The sequence below is a fragment of the Colletotrichum fructicola genome (genome assembly GCF_000319635.2).
Source record: "Colletotrichum fructicola Nara gc5 chromosome Unknown KSG_Nara_v1_contig02, whole genome shotgun sequence".
NCBI lineage: Eukaryota > Fungi > Ascomycota > Sordariomycetes > Glomerellales > Glomerellaceae > Colletotrichum > Colletotrichum fructicola.
The window spans coordinates 2639710-2667519 of record NW_027094052.1 but is presented as its reverse complement, the minus strand read 5'-3'; the positions used below and the strand labels follow the sequence as shown (position 1 = coordinate 2667519).

The 27810-nt window shown below is 56.5% G+C and overlaps 5 protein-coding genes across 5 annotated transcripts; 1 reads left to right on the top strand and 4 right to left on the bottom strand.

Annotated features, from left to right (window-relative positions):
- Nucleotides 1–74: 74 nt before the first annotated feature.
- Nucleotides 75–1979, bottom strand: CGGC5_v003485 (putative transporter; the record flags this gene model as incomplete). The annotated part of the gene is made up of 7 exons (XM_032033977.2): nt 75–553; nt 632–1214; nt 1266–1285; nt 1336–1498; nt 1552–1586; nt 1639–1703; nt 1750–1979. 7 exons carry the CDS (start codon nt 1977–1979, stop codon nt 75–77), a joined length of 1575 nt encoding a protein of 524 aa, XP_031887005.2.
- Nucleotides 1980–2632: 653 nt separating this feature from the next.
- On the bottom strand, nt 2633–8707 carry sec16 (COPII coat assembly protein sec16; the record flags this gene model as incomplete). The annotated part of the gene is made up of 2 exons (XM_032033978.1): nt 2633–3210; nt 3262–8707. 2 exons carry the CDS (start codon nt 8705–8707, stop codon nt 2633–2635), a joined length of 6024 nt encoding a protein of 2007 aa, XP_031887004.1.
- A 1781-nt stretch (nt 8708–10488) lies between these two features.
- Nucleotides 10489–14535, top strand: NEO1 (putative phospholipid-transporting ATPase NEO1; the record flags this gene model as incomplete). The annotated part of the gene is made up of 3 exons (XM_032033979.1): nt 10489–13911; nt 13959–14368; nt 14418–14535. 3 exons carry the CDS (start codon nt 10489–10491, stop codon nt 14533–14535), a joined length of 3951 nt encoding a protein of 1316 aa, XP_031887011.1.
- A 297-nt stretch (nt 14536–14832) lies between these two features.
- On the bottom strand, nt 14833–16248 carry CYC2 (Cytochrome c mitochondrial import factor CYC2; the record flags this gene model as incomplete). Its single annotated transcript, XM_032033980.2, has 1 exon — nt 14833–16248. The coding sequence occupies one exon, from the start codon at nt 16246–16248 to the stop codon at nt 14833–14835; it is 1416 nt and encodes a 471-aa protein (XP_031887010.2).
- A 4484-nt stretch (nt 16249–20732) lies between these two features.
- Nucleotides 20733–22930, bottom strand: CGGC5_v003481 (putative transcriptional regulatory protein; the record flags this gene model as incomplete). The annotated part of the gene is made up of 4 exons (XM_066151130.1): nt 20733–22021; nt 22162–22229; nt 22321–22503; nt 22581–22930. The coding sequence occupies 4 exons, from the start codon at nt 22928–22930 to the stop codon at nt 20733–20735; spliced, it is 1890 nt and encodes a 629-aa protein (XP_066009596.1).
- Nucleotides 22931–27810: the final 4880 nt, after the last annotated feature.

Sequence of the window (27810 nt, the reverse complement as noted above, 5' to 3'; positions counted from 1 at the left end):
GGGGAGCTGTTGCCTCGAGGTCCATTCAGCATCGGCTTTTCATCAACGAACCTCAAGCCCTTCCCTCCCACAGCTCATATAAAGTATCGGAACCCCTTCTGCCTCTGCGTCGCCGTACCAACATCAACACCCTCCACATGTGCCGTCTCTCCCAACCTCTGCATCTCCTTATCCCCCGCCACCACATCCTCATTCTCAAGCCTGTCCAACCGCTTATTCTCACGCACCAGAATCCACCGCTGCCACACAGCACCAACCGCAGACACCCCCAGCAGCGCAATGACAATACCCAACGCAACAGGGTACCTATCCCCCTGCGCATCAAAATACGTGTACGAGGTCCAGATGGACGCCGCGTTCCCGACGGCGTTCATGAACCCCAGCGCCGCAGCGCGCTTCGCCGGCGGGCGGGGCACGCACGTCGACATCCAGGCGTACGTCGTGCCGTTCATGGTGAAGACGAAGTTGAGCAGGAACAGCGAGAAGTACCGCGGCCCAAAGGCCGTTGTCGTCATGAAGATGACGCAGCCCGCAATCACGATTGGGATAGGATCTAAACCATCGGCCGTTTGATCAGTAACTCAACTTCCCCAACGTGTAAAGACCTCGACGAAAAGCTGGCGCAACTTACACATGAAGAACCAGAACCGGTTCTGCACCCGATCCGACAACCACGAGTGGAAGGCACAGTAAAACGCCATAAAGACGTACGGCGGCGCCACAAGCAGCAGCGAGACGGTATCGTCAAAACCCAGCGTCCGGGTCAGACTGGGGAAGAAGTTCTGGAACCCGCCCGCGCCGACGAAGGCGTGGTACGCGACGGTGAGAATCCACACCTTGGGGTCTCTCAACGCCATCTTGAAACCCTCAAGCTGCGCCCGCGGCCCGCGGGTCTTGTCGACGTCCGACTCGGCCGCGTCGACCGCCAGCCGCTTGGTCGCCACGCGCCTCAGCTCCGGGGAGAGCGCGCGCCAGGACTCGGGGAAGTCGGGGAGAACGAGGCAGATGAGGATGCCTGTCGCGACGGTGACGACGCCCTCGAGGATGTAGAGCCAGCGCCAGGCGGAGATGCCGTGCGCCTTGTCGAGGCCTCTGAGGATCCCCGCGGCGATGAGATTGCCAAAGGCACCGGCTATAAGGGAGCCGTTGTAGAAGAGAGCCATGCGGAGGGAAAGTTCTTTTTTGGTGTACCACTTTGAGAGGTAGAATATGACCTTGTGCCTGTGTGAGTAGGTGGCGTGAGGTGGGGAGCTGATGATACTAACCCCTGGGAAGAATGGTGCTTCTTTTCTCAATGTCAGCCGGTGTGAGCGAGGCGTGAGGGTTCGCACTAACCAACGAGACCCAGGACCAATCTGCAGGCGATGATGCCGGCGAAGTTTTGGACTAAGGCTGTGAGGGCCGAGACGAGGCCCCAAGCAATGGTAAAAAAGCCCAGGTAGTACGCCGGTTTTCCAATGTGGTTAAGCATCATGTTGGAAGGAACTTGGGCCAGGACCTAGAGACACAATTCCGTCATTATAAAGTCCGTGGGAAAGGGCCCGCACTTACATAGGTGATGAAGAGCACCGAAAGCCCAATCTGGTCTGTTACGACGTGTAAGCTGCATTAACAAAACGAGCTCATGGAAGCCCTTACACTGCGTGTCGGTGAGATTCAGATCCGCCTCCAGTCCTTGGAGACGAGCTGCGGCGTAGTTGTTCCTGCCAAAAGTCAGCTAACGCCCTAGAGTATATCGGGTCCACTGACCGGTCAATATAGTTCATCAGGTACGTCCACACAATAAGCGGCATGATCATGAGGTCGATCTTCCATCGGAGCTTCTTCTCAAGAGCAAGCTCGTCCTCCGTCAGACCGAACGAACTCATCTGTCCAGAGCTCTGACTCGCTTCCCTGTACGGCTCAGCCATATTGTCAACACGGGCTTTGGCTGAAATAGCATGCTCATCGGCATCCGCCGTGTTGGTTGGGAAAGCCATTCTAGTCACACTCTCTTGATCTTTCCGGGGACGAAGACTGAGATCAAGATCGTGCTTTGCAAGCAATGCGTGTGGGTATACAACTTTAAAAGACTACCAACCCTGCCCAGGGCGTTCACGACGCAACGCGTACCCCCACGAGAATCTCTTGTCATACGTAGTATTATTGATACCAAGATCTGTTGTTGTTCTACGGACAACGTTCTCCGTCTCAGCTACAAGTACTCACCGCCGGAAAACTTCCTTGATCGTCCAAGTTGGCGCCGAGACTACCCCGCGTCCCCAATCCATTGCCAAGCCTGTCATTGGGGGGCTGAGCTGCGCGGTTTTCTACTCACTCGTGTTCAACACTTCACAACGCCATTCTACAAGTTACTGTGGTAATGAACAGGGACACCAACTCAAGCTCAGGCCAGCATTCGTGACGGACTCTATATTGCGTGTCGTCTGTCTAAAGGAGGCCTCTCTCGACCAACGCCCATACCATAGCAAAAAACAGGGGCATTTGACCGCTACATACGCGGAGCAATAAGCCCAATCAACTATTACAATGCCGTTACTGGAAAGTCTATGTTACAACATGCATCACCCGTTCATGGCACATGCGCTTTCTTCGATCGTGAATCTGAAAATCGTGAATCCTATACAACATCTTACTTCGCCATAACATCGACGTAACGGCCACCCTTCTTGGCCTTCTTGGCTCCGGGTTTACGTGGGCCAGCGGCACTGAGCAAGTCGTCAATGCTACTAGCATTACTCATGCTCGTCGCGGGCCGGCTTGGAGGACCACTGAGAGGGCCTCCAGCCGCACTTGTGTTCGACACCGAGCGCGTCATTGCAGGCGGACGAGGTCCCGGCGGGCCACCACCAAGACTCTCAATAGAGGGCGTCTTCGCAAGATCTGGAACTGGTGGACCACCGGGAGGCGCGCTTGCTCGGCCCATGGGCGGAGTCATAATACGAGGGGGAGGTGTTCCCGTCATAGACCGAGGGCCGGCCTTCGGTGGCGGCGGTGTCGCCGTCTTGGCCTGCGCTTGGTCTGCGCCTGCAGCCTTGTTCACCCAGCGCTTCAGCTCGGGATCATACACAAAGTTGTTGGCTTCACCCAGCTTGGCTTTAATAGGCTTGTTGGGCTGTGCGGCATCAGGAATTGCTTCCTTCTTGCCGCCGAACCAGCTGCTGAAGCCCCATCCCTTCTTCTGCTGCTGCGCGGCTGCTGCTCGCTTGGCTGGATATAATGTCAGCAGAAACTCATTACCCTCATTACTATCCAACTTACCATCTTCTTCAGCTGCCTTCTTGAACATTTCCTCGTTCTCCTTATCCTTCTCCGCCTTGCTCTTCTCCTCGGATGTTGACCTAAGTGCCTTGAGACCAGGGATATCATCATCATCGTCATCCATGAAACTCTTTGGCTTTCGCTTGGGCTCCTCGGACTCTTCATCCGCCTCAGGCTCAGGGTTGTATGAGGGCGGTTCGTAGCCATACGGTTGGAACGATGGAGGCTGGTAACCATCCGAGCCAGTGCTATCTTGACCTTGCGACTGAGGCTCGTCGTTGGGGACCAGCGATGGGGGCTCGTATCCGTAAGAAGGTGGCTGGTAGCCGGAACCAGACAAGTCATTCGACTCCTGGGTGCCAGTTTGCGTCTCGACCTCCACCGAGGGGATCGTGGACGGCTGGCTAACACCATAAGGCTCATACGGCGAGTTAGCGGGCGGCTGCAGAGGGGAGACCGGTGCAGCTCCTGGCTGAGCCGGAGCAGAGGTCGGGGGCGTGTATCCGAGGGACGGGCCGGAGAGACTCTGCGGCATGTAGCCCCCGTTTGCGTTGCCGGGCTGCGAGTCCATAGAAGTTCGGGGCTCGTAGGGGCTGCGAGAAAGCTCATTGGAAGGGCGACCTGCCGAGGCGGGCGCAGGCATGTAGGAACCGGCTTCGTAGGGACTGCGCGAGAATTCGTTCGATGAACGGCCAACAGATGCCGGTGCGGGCATGTATCCGGCGTTCGGCTCATAGGGGCTACGGGACAGCTCATTTGACGAACGTCCAACCGAAGCAGGAGCAGGGCTGTATCCGGAGCCAGGCTCGTAAGAGCTGGACAGAGCGGGCGTTCCGGAAGTTGGCGCATATCGAGATGCTGCCCTCGTAGCGGGAATAGGGACTGCTGAAGGTGGGGACCCGACTTGGAAACCTGGAGTTGCACCTTGATACAGCGGTTCGAAGTTGGACACTGAGGGGGATCGGCTGATGGTCGGCGTGCCACCCGCAATCCGAGCAAACGGTCCGGATTCAGCACCCTCGGCGGAGCCACCGGCTGCGGCGTTTTCGTTCTCATCACCCGCGACAAACTTGTTGAAACGGCTCCAAACTGAGTCTGAGACCTTGTTCATACTGGGCTTAGAAATCCAAGATGAAGACTCTTCCTTAGGAGCCTGCTTGAGTCTCGCCCTCAGGTTCTCTACTGCGGTCTCCAAGATGGGGTGGTAGTAGGGAGATCTCTTTGTCTGAGCAGTGATCAACCCGGCAATGGCCTCGCAGTATTGCAGTGCCTTGTCTCGCAGACCATACTCGGCCAGCGTCATGGCGTGCTGCAATTTGTAGGCCGCCAAGTGTGGCACGCCAGCCGACAAAGGTGAGGTGCCAGAGAGCGATAAACCAAACTCGTAGACCTCACTCAGCAGCAACGCCTCGGTCTCCTTGGCAAACTGGTCACCCTGAGTCTTATGATCGGCGCCAACAAGGACGAAGTTTGAGGTACCGTCATCCAGGCCTCCGAAAATGGTTGCCTTCCTACCGAAGAGGAAGCAAATGTGCGCTGCCTCAGCGCGCCCGTATGATGACAGAAGATTGCCAAGTGCGTTCAATGCACGGACGTCGTCAGTACTCCTGTTGCTCAGAACCAATCCCAGGGTCTCTCGCCATTTGTCGAGCCCCTCCGTTGCGTCTTTGGCTGGGCCGGCGGCAGAAGTGGTATTCATCAATTGGAACCCAGCCCGGGCATGCACGGGAACGAGCTCGTCAACGCAGTCGTCGAAATTGCCAGACAGCACCTTATAAAGCGCCGCAACAGACTCGTTGTTGTGGCCGGGATAGTTGACCTCCTTGCGCACGAATTCCTGCGCAACCTGCTTATACAGGTCCGGGGAGACAGTGTTGGATATTAACATGGCGTGACCCCAGAGGCGCTTGTCAACTGCGGCCCACACGGCCTTCTCGCGCTCGCCGACCAGAAGGTGCTTGCGAATGTGATCCATCGTGGACGCGTCGACCGCATCCGCCTTCATCTGAGTGACAGACGATTCCTGGAGCGCTTCAGCGCTGACAACAGCACCGTAGCCGGGTGTGGGCTCGCCCTCCTCCACAGTGAGGCTGGGGGCAAGCACATCTCGTACGGCCTTGTCGACCGCCGGAGCACCTTCCAGAGTACCGTCGAATTCGACGAACACCCGTAGAATCTTCCAAAGCAACACCCTTTCGACCGCGCGCTTATGTTCGTGAGACAGCTGTGTTTGGAACGAGATGTCCGGCAACTCTCGCTCCAACGATTCAATGCCAGCTGTCAGCCAAGTAACTGTCTCCTTCTTCTTTGATTTGCCTTTGAGAGGGCCCGGGAACTTGGCAAATCTCTCCTCGAGAGGCTGAATATCCTTGATGTGCTTGACATGGACCGCTCCGGGGCTGCGGATGATCATTGGTGCCGTCTGGCCGATACCATACCGAGGCACATTCTTCGGGAAGGAGGTAACCATCGTTCCACCAACACCCCAAGAGATGATAGGAGCACCCTTCCATCTCTGCAAGGTATCAAGCTCACGACCATCCGTCGGCGCGACCATGTTCAAACTCTGTGAAGGTCCACGCGGACGGGTGACAGGCGCATGCGGTTGCGGGAACGATCTGGTTGCCCTTGGAGACGTGGGGCTGTGGACGGAAGATGGACGCGCAACGGGTTGAGAGTTCGGTCTCCCATGAGAAGAGCCTGGGGATTGCGTGTGAGATCGTGGTGGCGGAACAAATCTGTTGTCCGGCGGCGACTCATGCGATCCGGCCTGGGGCATGTAGTTGGAGTTGGACCTCTTCGGGGGTGACAGAGCCGAATGCATCGGAGGTCCCTGCGAGGCGGGCGGCGGCGGCGTCTGTCTAGCTGCCGCGGGCGGTGCCGGGCTATACCTAGACTCAGGAGGAATGCCGCCTCCGGGTTGGCTCAAGTGGGAAGGTCTGGAGTCGTCCTCTTCTTCAACCTCACGGGTGACCGGGAGTGACGGAACCCTTGTGATTCTTGGTTCGAGGCTATAACTCGACCTGCGATCGGCCAGGTGGTCTCCATTGGTATTCGGAGCTTCACGCGAAACCTCAAAATGAGCCAAGGGACTTGACGTTCTAGGCAAGTGTGGCAGCACAGTAGGAGACGCTGAGTGGAAAGAAGGCACTGGTGGCCTAGCGCCAGTTGGCGCAGGAGAGTACCTGCTGGCAGACGATGGGCGACCATTGGCTGCGGGGACTGCCGGAGGTGCAGGAGAGTATCGAGCATTGTTGGGAATGCTGGGAGCCTGTTGCGCTGGCTGTGGCGCGTAAGGGTTCGGGCGCTCTCCCAAGACGAGGTTCGGGATACCTCCAGAGGCAGAACGAGAAGACATGTCAGTGGTATCGGGCGATAGCATCGGCGGCGACAGCGGTGATGGTGCAAGCCGAGTCTGTGCTGGGGGTCCAAGGGGTGGAGGCGGAGCTGTTTGTGCTGGTGAAGAAACCCTCTGACTTTGCCTAGAGGCAGATCTAGGCTTTGAAGTCATTGGCAAATCTTCGAAAAAGCTGTCCTTGTTCCGCAGCACCGGCGCAGGCTTCCCACCCGCTGGAGGCTGGCCGGAATGACTTGAGGCTGGCGGAGAGACGCTGGAAGAAGCGGCTCTCGGGGGCGGAGGAGTGGACGCGTGCATGCTTGAGCTCCTGGGAGGGGGGCCCGGGGCCGGTCCCGTCGCAGGACTTCTCGGAGCTTGAGAAGTGCTCGCCCGTTTCTTAGGAACAACCACCTGCATGGGCAGATCATACGGCGATGTGTAGCCGCCCTTGGACTGGGCAGCAAAGCTTTGGGCTTTGGAAGGTTCGGGTCTCAGCTGCTGTTCCGCCGCATAAGGAGCGGCTGACTGGGTACGCTGGACGGCATAAGGTGCTGGGATGAATGGCGAGGCAGCCGCCTGAGGTTGATAAGCAGACAATGCCGGCTGTGCAGGAGCGTAAGGATTAGAGCTACTCCTTTGAGGAGCAGCGGCAGGTGTTTGAGGTGTGTAGCGTCCCTGGGTGCCAGATGTTTGCGCCTGGTTAGCGGCCGGAGCAGCAGGGGCAGCCTGCTGCTCGTCATCATCCTCGAGGAAGCCTTCGTCGTCGCTGCCGAAAAACGCCGAGGGGTCAACAGACTTGCTTTCGCCAGACGCGTCAAGCGTATCGTCGAGTAAGAAGTCATCCTCGTCATCACCTGCGAAGGCTTGCTCCCATTTCGCGGCCAAGTCTTCCGTGGGCTTGGCTTCAGCATCTTCGGGCTGTGTAGTCTCGGTTTGTGTGGGCTCCGGTGCAGTACTGGTTGACGTCTCCGTCGGCTGGGTGGCCTGCCACGCTTCCTCATCCTCGTCCTCTTCCAACATGTCGTCCAACGTGTCTTTTCTTGAAAGCGTAGAGTCGTCCAGGGCACCCAGTACTTGCATGGTGGATTTGCGTTCAAGGGGTTGCTTGCCGCTAAAGTCGGGGAAATCGTCATCGTTTGTGTCTTGAACCTTGCTGAAGAAGTCATCATCGGCGGCTTCGTCGTCGCCAAACTCTGTGAATGATTGCCCGGCCTGTGGCGCATCGCCATTGGTATCCACTTGAGAAATCAAAGGAACGCCCTCTTCGTATCGCGAGCCGAGACCCTCCTCTTCGGTAAAGGTTTCATCACGACCGACGTACTGCTGATTATCCTCGGTGTCATTCCCAAAACCTGAATCGAGTGCAGAAGCAGCATTGTTTGTTTGCTCGTCGCCAGCCGCGTCATAATGGTCCGGTGTGTTCTCGATCTCGTGCATCAGATCCTCAGCTTGATTTGACGGTAAAGGGTGCTCCTCTCCAGGAGCGGAGGTGGAAGCTCCGACAGGCGGCACCGGCGGAAAAGAGTTTGTTCTGTCATTGGGCGGCATGAACTTGAACGGATCGGTGTCCCTTCGAGAAAGCGTCCATTCCTCGTGGTCGTCGTCCCAATTAACTTCGTGGGCAACCGTTCGGGTAAAGGAGTCGTTACTGGTGTGACCTAACGTGGGACCGGCGGGTTTGGCATCATCGGCGGGGACATCCTGTTGCGTCGCGGCCTCCTGGGTGACAGGGATCGGTCCGGGTTGCCAAGCTGAAGCTTCAGTTGGGACCTCCGTTGTAGCTGGAGCTTCTTCACTATTCTCCTTCGATTCGACTGGGAGAGTATCCGGTTGACCAAAGTTGGGCCAATCGTCAGATTCGTCCTGAGTAGCATCCGCGCCCAGCCAGGAAGTGCTTCCTCCCGCAGGCTTGTCCTCGAAAGAGAATGTTTGCTGTGATTCGTGGCTACGGTCGGTATCATCGGAGAGGTGGTTTTCGGCAGCAGCGGGCCGAGGTGATGTGTCGTGATTTGCGGTTGAGGGTGGTGCGGCATCAGCGGATACGTCGCCACTGGCAACATTTGGCATGAAAGCCGGATGCCACGAGGCGTTCGCGGTCTCAACAGTCATGATGGAGGTCTAATTAGATTCGAGTCATGCGAGTTTGCGATGCGGCGAGTTCAAAGGCTGGAGGAACAGCTATGTCGAGATTGTCAGCACTGGACACACCAGAAAAATGCGCGGCACGGCACCGGGGGTTTGGCGTCGCACGACGCGACAAGTGGGAGGGGATGGAAGGAATCGAGATAGAGGCATGAAAGAGAGGCCACGTACATGTACAAGAGAAACAGAAGTCTAGATAGAATACACAAGGACAAACTCCATGCTGAACTTGACGGTTTGGTAGGTAGGAGGAAGAATTAGGGCGTCAAGGTGTTTTGGTGGACGGACGAAAGTCTAATGGACGGACTGAAGGTGCAAGTGCAAGTGCAAGCTGGCAGGTACGATGAAGGTGCGGTGCTGCGCGGTACTTCCCCCATGTACCTTGCTGCTTCAGTGTCATCCTACAGCATCTGCGACCGCGGGTTGCTGCGACAGGGTCCCTAAAAATTTCGAGAGGAGTCTGTCAGTAGTCTGGAATGCGTCGTCCAGTCAGAAGCCCGGATTCCTGGCCGATTCCGTCATTCCGCGCCCGAATAGGGGCGGACCAGGTTTGGAGGTGGTGCACAGGCTGGGTTCCGTCGATGAGCTGCACTGCTTGCGACACGGGGCCGAAGATATTCCGGGTGCTTCCCCAATCTGGACCTAACGTCTTATGTAAGACACCTCACCTTGATGTACCCAGGAACATGGGATGCCCGTGCCGTTGCCATGTTCAGTACCTACTTACGGTATGTATTCACTTGGCTGGACAATAATTGATGATAAGCATGCCCAGATAGAAACCAAAGTTTGAGTATCCCGCCACATAGTCAGCTGCGTACCAGTTGACTCCAAGTGTGACGTGCTGCAAGTTGCATCCTCTCGTAGAGAACAGCTTGCCTTTTATGCGGCAGTGTCCGTCCTACTTATTTATGTTAGCCAACCAAGACCTTCCAGATAAAATGCATATGCAGCTCAGCAGTGAGCCAACGGTGTCAGAACTAGTAGAATACACCCTTCAAAAAGAAAAGAAACGCCACGAGGACAGATCGCAGAACAATCCACAACAGCAAGTGGTTAACCACGTAACCTAGTAATATGAATCTTCCTTCATACACGGGTTCCTCGGAGCTGAGCTATCGGTGTCCGCGCGCGAGAAGCCTCCCGCTAATCGTCCTTGGCTCTGATGTAGGGCCCGGTGCAGCTCTTCCACCGCCACACTCAACACGTCCCGCCTGACGTTGCGCCTACCTGACTTAGGTACCTACCTTACCTACCGCACAAGCACCCGACCCGTCCAGCCTGGGCACTCAAGGCCACGCGGCTGCCTCCATCACATAAAGTGGCCCGCCACAGCACCCCCTGGGATGCCGCATTACAGCCAGTGGCATTGACACACTGAATAGCACTCCCACCCAATTGGATTGGCTCAGCCTTTCCAGGCGACATCATCCAAGCCATCCGGCCTCTTAGCAAAGCTGGCGCCAATGGTTTACTTGTCCCAAACACCACGACTCAACAATCTACACATTCTACGCAAAATCTTCCCTGCGATCCAAACTGCATGATCTGGCCATCACTGCAGACCTGACACGACATAGATTGCTGCGCGCACGCGTTACCAGATACCGACCCGTCCGAAGCTATCCGATGCAGATCCCCAAGCAACAGTACACGCCCCCTCGACCGAACTTTATCACCACCTCCGCCTACGCGGAATTTTCCTAAAGAGTTGCCCACTGCATACACACTCTCCCAATGCGGGCGGGATGCCTTCTCCAACTTCGTACCGTTCCGCGGACCCGCCAGGCTCCCCAGCGAATGATTCCGATTCAGACCTCGATCTCGACATCCAGGAGCTCGATCCTGCGACTACGACTACCCACCGCAGCCCTGGACTCATCCGCAGCGACCGCCAGACCACTGAACATCGATCGCCACGTATAGCACTGCGAAACCTACGTATGGGGGGCTCACGTCGGGCCGGGCAGAAGGCCAGAGGGTATGGAGAGCTGGGCAAGAACCGCGACGACGACAGCGACGATGGAGAAGCCCTTTTGGGCGAATCCGAGGGCTCCTCATCACGATATAGGGATGGCAGAGGATCCGACGATGACGACTCGCCTCTCCTGCCGGGCGGATCGCCTGCGAGGCGCCGTTCGTTTGCTGGGGATAAGTTCGAACGTCTGAAGTCGGGTTTACGATTGCCCAGCTTCATGTCGAATTCAGGGGCGCAGGAGGCAAACAACAACGACGACGAAGACCAGGACGAGGACGACCCATCGACATCCCGCCTTGTCGCCGTAGGGTCGTCCCAGTCGACGAGATTTCCCCCGAACCTGATATCGAACGCCAAGTACACGGCCCTCTCGTTCCTGCCCGTCACTCTCTACAACGAATTCTCCTTCTTCTTCAACATGTACTTTCTGCTGGTAGCTCTGTCGCAAGCAATTCCAGCGTTGCGAATCGGCTACCTTTCGACTTATATTGCACCTTTGGCGTTTGTGTTGATGATCACCATGGGCAAGGAGGCATACGACGACATTGAGAGACGACGTAGAGATAACGAGGCGAACGCGGAGGAATACACCATTCTCACTTTTGACGAGCCCGGTCGTGTTATGGCTTCGCACCGATCCCACAAGAGACTCAAGTCGGATTCGATGAGGAGGGGCAAGAACTCGGTGAACAGCCGGGACAGACTGTCGGATATCCAGGAAGAGGAGGAGCGAGCAGAAGCAGATGGGGGCCTCCCTCCGCCGTCGTCATCTGTGCGCGAAGTCGTCCGAAAGTCTCGGGATCTCAAGGTCGGCGATGTTCTCAAACTCGGTAAAGGTCAACGAGTCCCTGCCGATGTGGTCATTTTGAAATGCATCAGTGCGGAATCTACCACCGCGGCCCCTGTGATGGAGACCATTGCGGAGGAGGAATCCTTGTTGGTTGATACAGACGAAGAGCATTCGAAGGATTCGTCTGACGCAAAGGGCAAGGAAGCAGAGAAGAACGATGGGAGTGGCGGCAATGCGTCTGGCGAGACATTCATCAGAACTGATCAGCTCGACGGTGAAACGGATTGGAAGTTGCGGCTGGCATCACCTCTGTCCCAGTCGCTATCAACGGAAGAATTTGTTCGCCTCCGTGTCACCGGAGGCAAGCCCGACAAAAAGGTCAACGAATTTATAGGCACTGTCGAGCTCTTGTCTTCCAGAAGAGATGCTCAAAATCAACAAGGAGCGCTCGATGGGGATGAAGGAACTTCTGCACCTCTATCGATCGACAATACAGCCTGGGCAAACACGGTAATCGCCTCCAGTGGGACGACTCTGGCGGTCATCATGTACACTGGTCCTCAGACAAGGTCCGCCCTGTCTACAGCTCCCTCACGATCCAAGACTGGTCTCTTGGAGTACGAGATCAACTCTCTCACAAAGATTCTCTGTGCTCTGACCCTGGCCCTATCCGTTATTTTGGTCGCTCTGGAGGGTTTCTCGAATACCGAGGGCAACGTCTGGTACATCAAGATCATGCGGTTTTTGGTTCTTTTTTCGACCATCGTACCAATCAGTCTACGTGTCAACCTCGACATGGGCAAGAGTGCGTACTCTTGGTTCATCCAACGAGATCCGGGTATTCCTGGGGCTGTTGTCCGAACGAGTACGATTCCCGAAGACTTGGGCAGAATCGAGTACTTGCTCAGTGACAAGACGGGAACCTTGACTCAAAACGAAATGGAGATGAAGAAGATTCATGTCGGTACTGTTTCATACGCCAACGAAGCCATGGACGAAGTCAACTCCTATGTTAAGCAAGCTTTCCACATCCAACCTGCCACCGATCCTTCGACACGCACAGCTCTCGTCACGCCCTCCTCTCAGGTGTCCAGCTCGGTAAACGTCGGTGCTACTCGTACAAGAAGAGAAATTGGTTCCCGTGTGCGAGACGTTGTTCTTGCACTGGCTCTGTGTCACAACGTCACCCCGACTACAGAAGAGGAAGATGGCAAGACAGTCGTCTCGTATCAGGCGTCCTCCCCTGACGAGATTGCAATTGTTCGATGGACCGAGTCTGTTGGTCTTCGTCTGGCTTATCGTGACCGAAAGAGTATGGTTCTGGAGTCGACAGATACTGGCCGTGAAGTTGTGCGGGTGCGCATTCTGGACGTCTTCCCCTTTACATCTGAAGGGAAGCGCATGGGCATCATCGTTCAGTTCTACGAACAGGCTCAAGCCGCGCCTCCCAATCTGGCCGACAGCGAAATCTGGTTTTATCAAAAGGGTGCCGATACGGTCATGAGCGCTATCGTAGCCGAGAACGATTGGCTTGACGAGGAAACCGCCAACATGGCCCGTGAAGGTCTTCGCACGCTTGTCGTTGGACGCAAGCGCCTGTCTTATGAGCAGTACCAGGAGTTCTCCTCAAGCTTTCAGGCAGCTTCCTTGGCTATTACTGGACGCGACGCAGGCATGCAGCGAGTTGTTTCTCATCATTTGGAGCGCGGCCTGGAGCTTCTCGGCGTCACCGGTGTCGAGGATAAGCTGCAAAAGGACGTCAAGCCTTCGCTGGAGCTGCTGAGAAACGCCGGGATCAAGATCTGGATGTTGACAGGTGACAAGGTTGAAACCGCGCGTTGCGTTGCCGTCAGCTCCAAGCTGGTCGCTCGCGGGCAGTACATCTATACGGTCGCCAAGCTTAAGAAGAAGGACAACGCTCAAGACCACCTGGATTTCCTCCGCGGCAGGACAGATTCATGTCTTCTCATCGACGGCGAGAGTTTGGCCCTGTTCCTTACCCACTTCAGAATCGAGTTCGTTTCTGTCGCCGTCCAGCTTCCCACCGTGGTCGCTTGCCGTTGCTCGCCGACCCAAAAGGCCGAGGTAGCGAAGCTGATCAAGGAGTACACCAGGAAGCGAGTTTGCTGTATCGGAGATGGAGGCAACGATGTCTCCATGATTCAAGCGGCAGATGTCGGTGTCGGTATTGTGGGCAAGGAGGGTCGTCAGGCCAGTTTGGCTGCTGATTTCTCCATTGACCAGTTTTTCCACCTGACCAAGTTGCTGGTTTGGCACGGACGAAACAGCTACAAGCGGAGTGCTAAGCTCGCTCAGTTTGTTATTCACCGTGGTTTGATCATCGCTGTCTGCCAAACGATGTACAGCATCGCCATCAAGTTCGAGCCAGACGGTCTTTACAAGGTAAGTTTGTCGGGAGTCAACATCGGACATCTTCTGACATTTTGCAGGACTGGCTTCTCGTGGGATACGCCACATTGTACACCATGTTCCCTGTTCTGTCCCTCGTTCTGGATAAGGACGTCGACGAGGATCTCGCAAACCTGTACCCCGAACTGTACAAGGAACTTACATCCGGACGATCCCTCTCTTACCGCACTTTCTTCGTCTGGGTTCTCGTGTCCATCTACCAAGGTTGCACCATCCAAGGCCTGTCACAGATTCTCACCTCCGTCGATGGCCCCAGGATGGTGGCCGTGTCGTACACCGTTCTGGTGCTCAACGAACTCATCATGGTTGCCATTGAGATCACTACGTGGCATCCTCTCATGATCCTCTCCATCGTCGGCACGTTCCTGATCTACGTCGGGTCCGTGCCGTTCCTCGGCGGGTACTTTGACCTCCAATTCATCATCACCTTGTAAGTTGTCCGTGCCGTCTGTGTTTGGCCACATGCTGACAGGGCCCAGGGGATTTATCTGGCGTGTCCTCGCCATTGGGGCGATATCTCTCATCCCTCCCTACGCGGTCAAGCTGATTAGGAGGACGATGAAGCCGCCCTCATATAGAAAGGTGCAGAGCACGTAGAAAGCATGAGCGTCGGCGAAGGCTTTTTTTTCTTTGTATCATAGGAACACTTTCGGCGTTTGGAACGGGACACGAGCCGCGGCCAGAAAGGGAGGCTGCGTTTGCATCACTTAACGGAGTTGAAGGCCGGGGAGATTTATACTCTTCAGTTTGTACAGCATTTTCTTTCGGTTTGGATGGATCACCGGCCCAGAAACTAGACAGCGTTACTGAATATCCCATTTTAGGGGCCCTGAATTTCTCTGGTCTAGACTATGATACATGTGCTCGCTTGAATCTTACAATGCCGCCTTGATATCACAGCTTCAGGACAATCCACTCCTTCAACAAGTCTGGGTTGCCCTTCTGCATCGCACCCAGCAGTCCGCCCACAGGACCTTGCAACTGTCCTCCGTCGCGCCAGATCTTCGGCCCCGCGTACGCCTGCACAAAACCCTCTGGGCCAGAGATGACAAAGACGTTCTTGCCGATCGCGGCTCCCTCCTTGGGGACGCAGGCGCAGTCCTCGTCCTTGGACAGGAACCTCTTCCCGGCATTCGGCGCGCCGTCAACCATGCCCAGATGCGCAGTCTGCGAATGGAACTTGCATCCCTCCGTCGAGACCGGTGGAGGCCCCTCGCGCTTCTTGGACCCTGCTTGAGCCAAAGCTGCAGAGAGGTCCAGCTCCCCCACACGCGTCCCTTCTTGGTCAACCACGACCCTCACATCAAGCTTATCGCCGTACCTCTCCTTCAACGCGAGTAACTCTCTGCTCACGGCAGACGCATCGCCGACCTCAGCAGAAAGGGCCTCGGCCTGGATCCCTCCCGCCCTCTTCCCCCCAGAAAAGGGATTCCATCCCCAAGACGACGAGGCCTTCGATCCCTTCTGCTTGGCCGGCGCCGCGCCCTGCACCTCTTCACGACCCCTCACGGCCCAGAAAATAGTCACATCCACCCCGCGCGGCAGGACAGCATGCGCAGCCTGCAACGCGCTCGCCACCCCCGTCCCGCCCGCCAGAAACACCACCCGGCCGCCGGCCTCGCCCAGCCGGCTGCGCAGGTCAAACTCCCCGTGCGGCCCGCGGATCTCGACCAAGTCGCCGGGGAGCAGCCGGGACAGGTACGTCGAGACCTCGCCGCCGCGCAGCGCCCGCACGTACAGCCTCAGCGCGTCGTCGCCGGCTGCGCCCGGGAGCGGGGTGTACTCGCGCGCGACCTGGATCTGGGGCTGCTTTACCTCGACGCACCACAGGTCGAAGACGTCCCACAGCGATGAGAGCGGCGCTGGCCCGGTGTGTGGCGGTTTGAGGGTCAGGATGAAGGATGTCGGGGACACGGGGTCTTTGGAGGTGACGGTGAAAGGGACGAATTTACGGCCGTTGGCGAGGATGGTTGCCTCGGACGAGTCGGAGGAGGGCGCGGAGGCGGGGAAGAGCCATTGGGAGTCCCATGCGACGCCGGCGACGGCGAGGGCGAGGAGGAGGGGGATAGTGCGCGGGGTAAGGAGGCGTTTGCGGGTTGTTGTGGATTTGAGGCGACGGGTGGGTGGGAGTTTGCGTTGAGGTGTCACGGGCGTTGGTCGGGGTTTTTGAGTGTGGAAGTGATGTGAAAGGCGTTGGATTTGGCATGGTGAGATGAGTGTCGGTTTTTGGCGTGTTATTGAAGTGAGGGAGTGAGTGTGCCAGGACCGGGTGAAGCCCGACCGGGCGGCGGCGCTGGCGACAAAAGCCATCATCCGCCTTCTATGAATATTTCGCAGCTAAAGATGACAGACCGATAGTTCTCTGGGATATGATAGCGTTTTGGGCTTGTTGGCGAGGTTGGCGATGGTGACATACACGACTTGAAAAGTCGAGGTTGAGCGGACCCGCCAATCAAGTGAGAGCAAAGGACGGGTCACGTGAGCGCCACAACGACGACGAGTATCTCACTCTACGCGTCTTAATGAATCATTGGTAAGATACATTTTCTGATGCCTACCTTTGGAAGGCACGGTCATTGTGCTTTAGGGGCGGTCCAAAGTACTAAGCTGTTGAGTGTAGTTGAATGTCAATGCCGATGCCCCTTTTCCTTAACACAGCCGTTCAGGTCTAAGTCTAGTCCACGCTCGTTAGAGTGGTGGTTTCCTCTATAATACAACAGAATCTTACAGTGCCCTCGCCGTCTTCAGATCCTCAGAATCTTTCTGTTCTGATCGATGCCGCCCCGGAACATGTCGGCAACAACCCTTCCTCCGAGAACCGTCTCCCTCACGATCCCCTCGACATGCTTCGGCTCAACACGCCCATACCAAATGCCCATCCCGGCGAGGGGGTGCTTCTCTCCACCCTCCATCTTCATCTTCGGCGGTATATAAACAATAATGTTCCCCGCAAACTTGTGTCCTCCAATGTGGCTAATCAGCCCAACCCTCGCCGATAACCTCTGATCCACTCCCTCCGGCGGCGCCGCAATCCTCTCCGTCTCACCCTCATACACTTCAACAGGGCCCCTAGCAACACCGACTCCCAGCCCCTCAAGCTGCCTCTCAAACTCGTCCCTAAGCGCCGGGCCCATCACGCCGCACCGCATGTCGCGCCCGCCGTGCCCGCACACCAGCACCAGCACGTCCTCGACGTCGCGCACGCCGTACAGCAGCGACCGGTACGCCTCCTTGCGCGTGAGCCGGTCGCGGTGGATCGGCGACAGGCCGTCGTGCATCTTGTGTAGCTTCTCCGGCAGCAGGTAGCCCTTGGCGAGCGCCTGCACGCTGTCGAAGCTCACGCGCGGCAGGAAGGGGACGTACTTGAAGCTGGGGAGGAGGTACGCGCTCGTCGTCTGCAGCTCGCTCCGCTTCGGCACGGAGGAGGGGAAGGAGGCGTTGAGGACGGAGATGTTGTGCCACGGCTGTGCTATCGTCAGTCTTTTCTCACTTATGGAAACTTTCAATCATATCGCTGTCTCATCTCATTGGGGGGAAGAAAAGAAGCAAAAACTCACATCGCTATACGTCCCACCACGCCCAAACAGCTCCTTCAGGTCCGCAGCCAGGTTATCCCCGCTGTTCTCCTCCTCGATCCTCGAAACCCAGTCGTCCTTGCCCGTGCAGACGAGCACCTGCTCCGCGTACGCCGACACGACGCCGTTCAGCGGGCTCTTGAAGTCGATCGGCAGGCCCTCGGGCATCGCCGGCGTCTCGGCGCATCCGCACATCGGCGACGGACACGTCGGGACCGTCTCGAATGGAGGCGGAGGCGGCGGGGGTCTCGCGGTTGACGAGGACTTGGCCGCGTACGCCCGCCGGAACGAATGTGGCAGGTGTGTAGTGGGCTGCCACCGCGCCAGGCGCGAGACTACTCTCGCCGGTAACATCATCCACCGAGGCCGGAATATTGGGACTCGGCTCCTCGCAATTGATTTTTTCTTTGCGGTAGTCAAGGTGGTTCTATCAAACACGGCAGCGGCGATGGACGGAAGTCACCAGGGGCCGTCCGGCACGGAAGACGAGACACAGCAGCCTATGACGTTCGGGGCTCGGTGCGGAGCCCGGCGCCGAGCTGGTGGGTTCCAGGTCGCGCGCGCAAGGTCATGTTAGGTAATCCCTCGCACCTAACTGGCGCCAAACACCCGCCCTGGCCAGGTTCACTGCTAGGTGGGAACATTAACCCACGACCGGCAACACTCCCCCGAGCAAATCGGCACTTGTCCATACCTATTTGCACGTGAACGCCCTTTTCTCTTTCTTTCTCTCGCTCGCTCCCTCCCGCGCTCCGTACCATGTCCGAATTCCGTCCCATCTCCCACACCCGTCAGCGGCTTGTCAAGGGTCTGGGTAGGGGCAGCGCCGCCATGCGCCTTATCATCCCAACCGGGCGACTCGGAGCCGACTGAGGACGGCTTCGGACTTTGCTTCCCAAAACCAACCATGAACACCGCTCCTGTGGAAGAGGAAGCAAGGGAAAGGGGGGGCCGCAAATCCCAGTCGCAGACAGATTTAAAGATTAATCAACAACCTGGGGGGGATCGGACGGATGACCGGCCGGCCCCGAGTGGTGGTGGTAGTGGTGGTGCATTGTGGTCGTCCTGTCCGTCAACCTCAGCTCTGTTGTCCCAAACCCCCTGAATTCCAAAGGAGCCTCACGAACTCCATTCCTCGTTGCAGCGCGCAATTCCCCGTCACCGAAACAGGCCCCCCTCCCCCCCGTCGCTCATACCTAACCCAAAAAGCGGGTTACGCTTTACGGCCCCAAGGCAGGCGCAAATCATCAACGGAGCAAAAAAGCGAAGTAAGTCAGACATTCGCGCGCGCGAGTAAGCAAAATGAAAAAACGACGACCCGTTCTCCACGGCCCGGACCACGGCACCGCAGCGTCGTAAAGTCTTGGCTTCCATTGGGCCGATCGCACTTTCGAGCCTTGACCGAGATATGTGTCTCGACTTTCGTGATTTTATTCCCGTAGCATGCCACCACAGCACAACCCGTTGCGAGACATCAGATCATGATTAGATCGGATAACGGGCCTTTGTGCGCGCTAGTTGGACTACTCGCTACCTTCCCTTTCCAGCTTTCCACAAAACTAGGCTGAACCTGTTTAGCACCCACGGCGCTGTCACGAAAAGAGTAAATGCTCAATGGTATGGGGGCCGCTGGCTTTGATTTACATGACTAGCCATACGCGCGAAAAGAGAGGGGTGAGGACGGACGGTTGAGGCATGGGGGGATGGGGGCAGGCAAGGCAAGCACATCATATCAAATTCATAAAAAGACATACACAAATCTTGCGGCTCTTTTACCCCCTCCCAATTGCGGCCCCCCTCTTCCCTTTCGGAGGAGGGGCGGGATATCACGGCCGGTATTAACAACCCACCCACACCGGCCAAAGGAAAAAGAAAGCATAGAGTGAGAGGGAAAAAGAAAAGAAGGAACCCACCATTCCACACACTGCAAGTTACCCCCCTTCCTAAGGTCATTCCCGCCGCTACCGATGACAAGGGCTCTCCGTCTGAACCTTGAGGGGTGCGTTGGACGGGCGTGTCCGTCATTGGGCAGAAGAACGAAGAAAAAAACATGAAGAGAAAAGACTGGACTGGACCGGCAAACACAAACAACAAACGCAGACTAACAAAAAGTCCCTTCTCTCCCCCTCCCCCCCCAGCCCACCTAGAGAATTTACCGAGACAACATTGCATCCCGTATCTGTTTTCGTGCAGCACCGCGAGATTGCAAAAAAGCTCCCCCCTCCCCTCCCCCACCGACGAGAAAAAAACTCCACGACCGGTGTGCGCTGGTGACTGGTCCGCCACAGCGGTCCGACGAGCCGAGGGGTGAGGTGAGCACCGTATGTGGTGGCATGTATGTAAACTCGCGCTAGAATCTGACTGCAGTTGGTTCGTCTCATCCAACGAGGAACCTCCAGCACTCATCCTTGATACTATGGAAGTGAAAATACAGGGCTCCATGGCCCCTGTTGGTCCTACCAACAAACGTTGCCGCAGATGTGGCAACATGCCCGGCCGAAAGAAAGAAGAGAAGCATGTTCCGGTTCCTACGGGATGCGCAGTCTGGCAGGGCTATCCGTACCGGCGTCAATTAAACGCACCGTTGAGAAACCGAGCCGAAGGGGGGAGGGGGGCAGGCTGCCGTCGTATGCCGCATCCCGCATGCCAATCATGCGGCCAACCTGAGACATGCAGACCGATCCCTCCATTCTGCAATATCACGGCCACAAGGGATGATGGATGATGCGGCGGAAAGATCTGCTTATTTTTCCCTCATTTTATTTGGATTTTGGTGGCGTGAGTTACATCACATCGCGCCCTATGCTATGATTCTTCGTCTCTCTCTCATCTCGTGTTGCCTGGTTTAGCTCCTCCTGGGGCTGTCTCTATCTACGAATGCAGTAGGTGACAATTGCCCGTTTCTCACCCTCTCCTCTGCCTCTTGCTGTCTCTCCCCAACCCTTGATTGGCCGGCCTGTTCATCCGTCTTTTCTCATGTACAGGGTATAATGATACATAGACAAGAGTCTAGCGAAGCAAAACTGAATATGAACAAAATTCTGGGCGCAACACCACATGACTGCTTCGTGATAATCTCAGCGTGCAGGCCATATATGAGCGTTTAAGGCCGTCAGTACAAAAAAAGCAAGTAAAAAATCCACGTGTCCCCAGACGCCGTAAATGCAATGCATGTAGAAAAAGAAAGAAACGAGTCTGGTGCCGACATGGCTAGCTGCTTCAGCTTCGATTGTATACGAGATCCATCCTTCGAGGAAATATTGTGTCCATTGGATCGTCCATCTGCCAGCACCTCCCCGCAGGCAGCTTGCTATCCTTGCTCTCGTCGTGATCAAACACCCTGCTACCGGCGAGGGGCGCGTCGCTGGGCTGACGATCCCGCAGAGCACGTAGTGCATCGAGCCTCTGTTCCATGGCCGATTGATGGGCCCGAGCCTCTTCCCATACCATTCCCGCAGCATCGACAATCGCCCCTGCGACCGCGAGCCGATCCAGAAGGACCGAGACTTCCGCCAAGGACCCCTCCGCCGTGAGGACGTCAGTAGCCTCGAGGATGACGTAGCTCATGAAAGGAGGCGGCGCACTGATGGGAGCTCGGCGGCCCTGGAGCAGCACTTCCAACATGCCCGTGATGTCCAGAACCCGCGTTGCTTCCTCATGGATGCGCGTTCCGTATTGTAGCCGTACCGAGGCAGCGATCGGCTCTGTCCGGACGTGTCGATGGATCTTCATGAGCCCGTGGAGATATACCAGGTGGATCGTGAGGAATGTGCTGAGAGTGCCATCTTGTGTAGCCAGGGCCATATTGCCCGAACTGTAAGTGAAGCACTCGGGCAGGGACTCGCGCCATCCGATCAACTTCTCCATCACGGTGTCAATGAAGCCCGCGGCGTCGTAGTCTGTTTCTTGGCTTTGGGCAGCCCTGTAGAGTTCAGACATAGCCTCACCCCAGATGGCCACAAGCTGTACCAGGAAGGCCAAGATACCCAATGGCCGAATGACGGCTTTGGATGACATAGCCATCGCTGCTGGGAAAAAGGAAGCGTCGGATTTTGCCTGACGTTCGAACAATTCGTTGTCGCATGGAAGTCGGATAAAGATGTCTTTGACGTTCAGAATGCTCAGCCGATTGGGAAACACGCCGCTGAGTCGTTCCAGTACGAAGCATGCCCAGTAAGTTCGTCTTCGGCTCTCTGAATATCCATCTTTTTGCAAACCATAAGGGAAGTCTGTCAGGTCCGCTTCGTTCGACTTTTCAAGTTCGAGGTTTAGCTGCAGATCGATCGATGCTGATATGGCTCCACTGATCAACTCGTTCGCGTCGTTCAGCCGAGAGAGTGACAGGTAGTACAGCGCGAGAAGCAGACGAGCCTGCGCGAGCTGAAGGCTGCAAGCAGCTCGGTGCTGCGCGTAGTGGGCGATCTGGGCGTATTCGTTGGCGATGTTCTTGGGTCCTCCTGACAAGGCTACGCCGACGGCGAGGATGCTATAGATGAGCATCAGGTCTCCTGGAGACTTGATATAAGCATTACCGGTCACCCAGGATTTGAACGCTGTCTCGGGCAAAAAACGAAGGGCCATGGTGCTGTCGGTGTGTACGAAAAAAGAGGAGATTAAGGTGCTAATTGATTCAGGGTCGGACACATACGGATCTGATTGCCATGCTCGGTTGAGCAGGTGGTCTTGGATGGGAGGAAGCTCATAAGGCTGGCGATGCTGCCAGGAGAGGCTCGCCCTGGGCGCCTCGGGGGTGCGATTCAGCGACGGCGGCTCGCTTGCCATGGACGGGTATGAATCAAAGTCCAACCTCATCCTCTTGTGAGACATTGGAGGCTCCGGACTGGGCTGGCGCAAGGTCGTCCGGGGAGAGACCGAGGCGCTGGAGTTGCTACCAGGCCGGTGCATTTCACTGGCAGAACCTCCCATTCGCCGGACATCTTCTGGCTCGGCCGCAGCTGTCGATGGAGACGTGTTGTGGCCACCTCGAGGTCTGATATACTTCCAATTAGCAAAGCACGCAGAGAAACGGACCGCCCGCTTGAGGCGACTCGGCGATTCACCACTTACGCGTTCTTGAACTTGCAAACCCGGCCAAACTTCTCGCACTGGACGCACCGAGGGAAGTCGGGATCGCACTTGATCTTCTTCTCTCTGCACGTAACACACGCAATCGCGAGCCTCTTCCTTGGCTTCCCTGCCTTTGTTACGCCCCAGTGTGCGTTGACTTGCTCGCCGTCGATGATGGTCTTGCAGTGGCTCCCGTCGTCGTAGAAGAAACATAAGCCTTCACCTGGAACTTCGGCAGCCCGCACAAAGCGCGGCAAGAAGTGTGTTCCGGTCCAAATCTTGGGCCCAAGACCATCCTTCGATGGGATTCCGTCTGAGTTCGTGGCACTTGTAAGGGGTTGTGACTGCATCGGGCCGGATCCCGACGAAGGTCGTTGGTCTCGGTAAGAAGACCCAGAGTCCTTGGATGGAGGGTACTGGTACGACGGTCTGTCGTAGGGACCCGGAAGCTGTGGCTGAGATGCTTCTCTTGACACCAAAGAGTACTCGTGCCTGCCTGTTTCGTGGTGTATCGACCACCTGCCTCCCAACCCAACGTCGCTTCTGGAATCCTGACGCATGTGCTCCGTCTCACGGTAACGAGGTGACCCCGGCCCCGAGATAGATTGAGACAAGCCTCGTAGCGCCTGCCGGTCATGATCGTATCTGTTGTCATAAGTGCTCCTCGGCTGAGAAATAGCCGGAGAAGACTGCGGTGGGAAGTAGGAACCCCCGTACGGACGATCGCCATGAGATGGAGGGAGACGCGGCCGATCCAGAGGAGATGTAGCTGGATACCCGGTAGGCCTGTCAGACAACGGAGAGTGCAACGGCCCGGCCGCAGGCCCGAGGATGCTGCTCAGTGGGGGTAGTGACAGGCGAGGACCGCTTTGTGATGAATCTCTGCGGCTCGAGAGCTCTGCCATGCTCTTGTTTGCCATGTCGGCGGCCGGGCTTTGTTCATAGTTCGACATTGGAGGAGATACTGGTCCGAATTTGGCGTTCCAAAGCTTCTCTGCAGGAGGAGACGGTCTGGAGGAGTAAGATGATGAAGATGGGCTAACCAGCCCGGGAGGAGAATCTGGGGCGGCCAAACGGGGGTGGGGTTCCAGAGTTAAAATACCCATTGAAAATGCGAGTTGACGTTGTAGCCGTTGAGCATTTCCGGCTTGGAACCTCTTACGATCGTCGTCGTTCCCAAGGTCGTCAAGGTTTGGACCGTTGACCGGCAGGATAGTATGTGGACGAAAGCTTGAGAAGTTGGTCGAAAGACTCAGCTGTTCAGCAGATCTGGGCTGCAGACGGCTTTGATATTAAAGTTCGTAGGCCACGGCCGGGGGGTGAGTTGAGAGAGGGCGACTTCGGAACCCGCCAGTTCGATCAGCGAGGTGTGAACGAGAGAACGGGCTGTCGTTATACTTGATGCTTGCTTCGTTATGGCGCACTGTTCTGTAACTCGTTTCCTTCCCTTCTTTCCTGGCTATGCCAACAAACAGAGACAGGAAGAGTGGAACGAAGAAAGAGAGAGAGAGTCAGAGGTGTGAGAGAGAAGGGTACGATGGAGACGGGTGGCTTTTGAGACTCGGGAAGAGCAAGGTAGCTAGGCAGGGCATGCGCGGAGAGCGCCTCCAAGTATGGATCGCATATCCTATCCACATCATAAGTATACTTGGCCAAAAGGTAGTTGGCCTGCTACCCCCGTTAGGCCACACTCAGGGTAGCGAGCTGCGAGAGAGATACACCGAGGGGCCAAAAGGAGACACTAAGGATGAGGACCAACAGACTGGATTGGCTTGGCTCGTTAGATTGGGGAAGGGAGCCGGAAGGGGCACCGATAGAGTGCTGCAAGTGTACACGACGGGTAGGAAGTACCGTTCGTTCTAGGCGCACACACGTGCGGTGCATCTTCCATGGCCCTCGACTGCGTCTCCGCCGTCTCGCCTGCTTGGTTAGGACGAGGGGGTGAGGAGGCAGCTAGTCCGACCTAGCGCCTCATCGGCACCGACGGCATGGCGTGTACCAGTGGCCTTGTCGACGGTTGCGAGGGGGGGAAGAGACGAGTTACCGCGTACCTCCTCTACGTATTTCGGAGGCACAATTCGCATTCCCTCGAGGCATTAGTCTGACGGATAGGGCCTCTGGCCAGCGTCGCAGTGTAATAAGGCACAGCGATGGTAAAATGGGGCAGCTGGGTCTAGTTATGCTCGATGAGGGAATCCTGGTTGCATGCTGACAGGGGTCCAACAGAGTAACGGGGATTAGATGCAGCAGAGGGGTGGCATGGGGAGCGAACAAGAGAAGCCGCGAAGGGAGGAGCTCCCGGTACATAGTAGACGCCCTGAGAGGGCTGGTCAGGGATGGCATGGAGCTGGTAGGGGGGTTCATTGAGCTGGGGCACCCTTGGACTTTTGGGGACGGGAAGGATAAGACGGGGAGGCTGCGAGAGGCGAAAACGTGTGAGGCATGGTCCAGGTTCTGAAAAAGGCCAATATTTGGTGTTGACGTTGCAAAGGGGAACGAGATGACGGCATCGATCCTTTGTGCTGAAGAGGTCGGATGAGAGATGAGATAGTTTTTGAGGTAAAAGGATGATGCTGGTTGGCGCTGCGTTTGCTGTTGCAGCTCTTCGACTTGGACGTTGCTGACCTATCTCAATGCCTGGGAACAATCCAGAGCCCACGTGCCAAGCCCAGGGCTCATCGAGAACACGAGGAAGAGAGAGTCCCGGCAGCGATGAGGGTACGCTTCGTGCCATTTCTCGTTGTTTTTGCTGTTGGAGCTCGAAGGATGCATGATGAGGGTCAGAAATCCCTTGCTGTGATCCACAGAGAGTGAGCCCAGATGGCGAATTGGACGTAACGAGATAGGCTCGGAGTGCCGGGCGAGAAAAGGAAATAACGAGAACGGTTCGCCGGTTGTTGGTTCATTCCAAGAGAGGTTGTGGATCTCGGCGCGGGGTTGCGCGCTGGACATCCCGTCACGCCAATCTCAGAGTGACATGGGAGGTACTCCCTCCACCATACAATGGCTGCCCGTACCAGTGTTGTCGCTGAGTGTGGCTGCTGCATGTAGGAGTATCCCGGCGAAGAACTTTCAGATGGAGACCCCGCGGCCAGAGTTTGAGCTTCGACAAGGGACTTGCGGTCTCCGAATCGTTCGTCGAATCGTATCGTTTCCTGTAAACGAGAGTGGTCAGTGATGTCGACAAACAACGAAGCAATGTCAGAGAAGAGGTACTCGGGCGTTTGGCGTGAGCGCCAGTGGCGCAAAAGTACTTACCTGCCTGTCTTGGGAGGCGGCCAAAGTAGTGTAGCTCTTGCAACGTCCTGGTGGGCTTGAGGAGACAAGGTTGCCCGTCCCCTGCAGCGATAGGAGAGGCTAATAAGACGCGTCCGGCATGTCTTCATTAGGTCGATCCCATTCCCCTGGGTACACTGTGACGGTACGGAGGGCTGCGAAGATCTGGACCGGACCTGTCGTGGACTGCAGCCGGCAACGCAGCGACTTGCATCGGGGTGCAGACATTGCAGTGCAGTGCAATGCAGCGCAGCATAAGGCATACGACAGGGCTCAAGAGATGGAGTTCCGCACCGAGGATTGCCGATGTGTCTGGGCTGGGAAAGGACCGCATTGGTCTTAGGCTTTGGTATGTGTGCTGAGGTCGAAAGAGAGACGGTGATTTGACTCTCGTAATTGTAGCCATACAGCGAACAGGGCTGAGAGTCGGATGGCTCTCTTCGCTCTGGTGAGCAAGTTCAATTTCACGAGAGCGGCCGAGGCGCAGATTCTGGCGCAGCGCTAGAAAAAGGGAGGAAGCTGGCTGGCTGGCGGGCTAGCACTGTGGCATCATGACCAGGATCAACTTCAATCCAGGGCCAATGCCTGCCGGCAGAATGCTCGTCTTGGCGGCGGGTTTGGCAGCCTCTCAGAGTCTTGGGCTGAAGATCGACTTGCGAGACAAGACAAGACTAAACAATCAAAGAACGAGACGTGTGGTTCGGGCTCAATGACGCTCCACCAGTCAGCCGTCGGCTGCAGTGGTGCAGACGCTAAACCAGGGAAGATGGCATAGGTGGTCCTGGAGAGAGAGAAAGAGACAGTGCCAGTGGTGTAAGTCGTGGGTTGCGTGTGGTGCGTAGCGACAACTGCTAGCGTCCGCGCCGACGCTCACTCGATTAGCGTTATGGTCCATCCCATGATCCGCGTGGCTGGAGACGGACGAGGTGCTCCTCATCCATCTTGCTGGCCCGTCGGTCCCTTTCCGTGCTCCCGCGTCCGATTCGCCCGCCCGTCCATTATGTTTCCTGAAGCACGCCATGTCGAAAAACGTGTTCTTGGAGAACCTTGGACCGGTGTTTCGTAGGCGGCTTTTTACAGTTTTGCCGCCGACGGTTGAGCGTGGAAGAGAGGCATCCGTTCCAGTGGCGGGAAATATGAAGCAGACGGCTCTGGCACCAAGGCGACGGGTTCATTGTGCGATTGTTGCAAGTTTGTGGGCTCTCTGATTACTGTCTTGGGCCTCGGGAGAGCAAAGTCCATCCACAGTGTAGTGTCGCAGTGGCTCGGTCGACGCCGTGGTTCTGCCGGGGTTGAGTTGCATTGAAGAGCCGGAAGACGGTGCAGTTTTTGGATAATTTGCAGTGGTTTGCAGGGAAAATGCTGCCTCATGGCGCCGCCTGCCAGGACATCAACGTCCACCAACAGTGCGGCGGCGTTTGCTTGACAGAAAGGAATGCCCCTCCATCTCCGCGCTGAGACAGCCGATGGTTTGCCGTTGATGAGGATCGGATCCGAGATGGGACAGAGGCAATGGGGCGTGGAGATGTGGCATGAAGATGGAGACTGGGCGTCAGGTGGGAAAAGAAAGTAGACTTGTTGTAGATTGGAAAGGATGCGAGCTCGATGCGGCAAGACTAAGCCGTGGAAGTCTCCAAAGCTGTTGCCGTGCAAAGGTTGTCCAAATACGTACCCTGTCTGTCTGGGTATACATCACATACCTACCTACCTTGCCTATCTTACCTTACCTACCTGAGTTTCCACCTGTATCGGATCTTGGAAGGAACGTCGGCAACTTTGTCCGCACCTTGCAAGGAAGGTTCGGATTGTTGCAACTGCAGTTGCGAGTGAAATAACACCAATGGAAGCCACGCCACAGGAAAGTAAGGCACGCCAGGTAGATTGCAACTCAGACGAGGCACCACCCCGTAATTGCCCATACATAGTAGAAATACTGCGTACAGCTGGGCTTCCT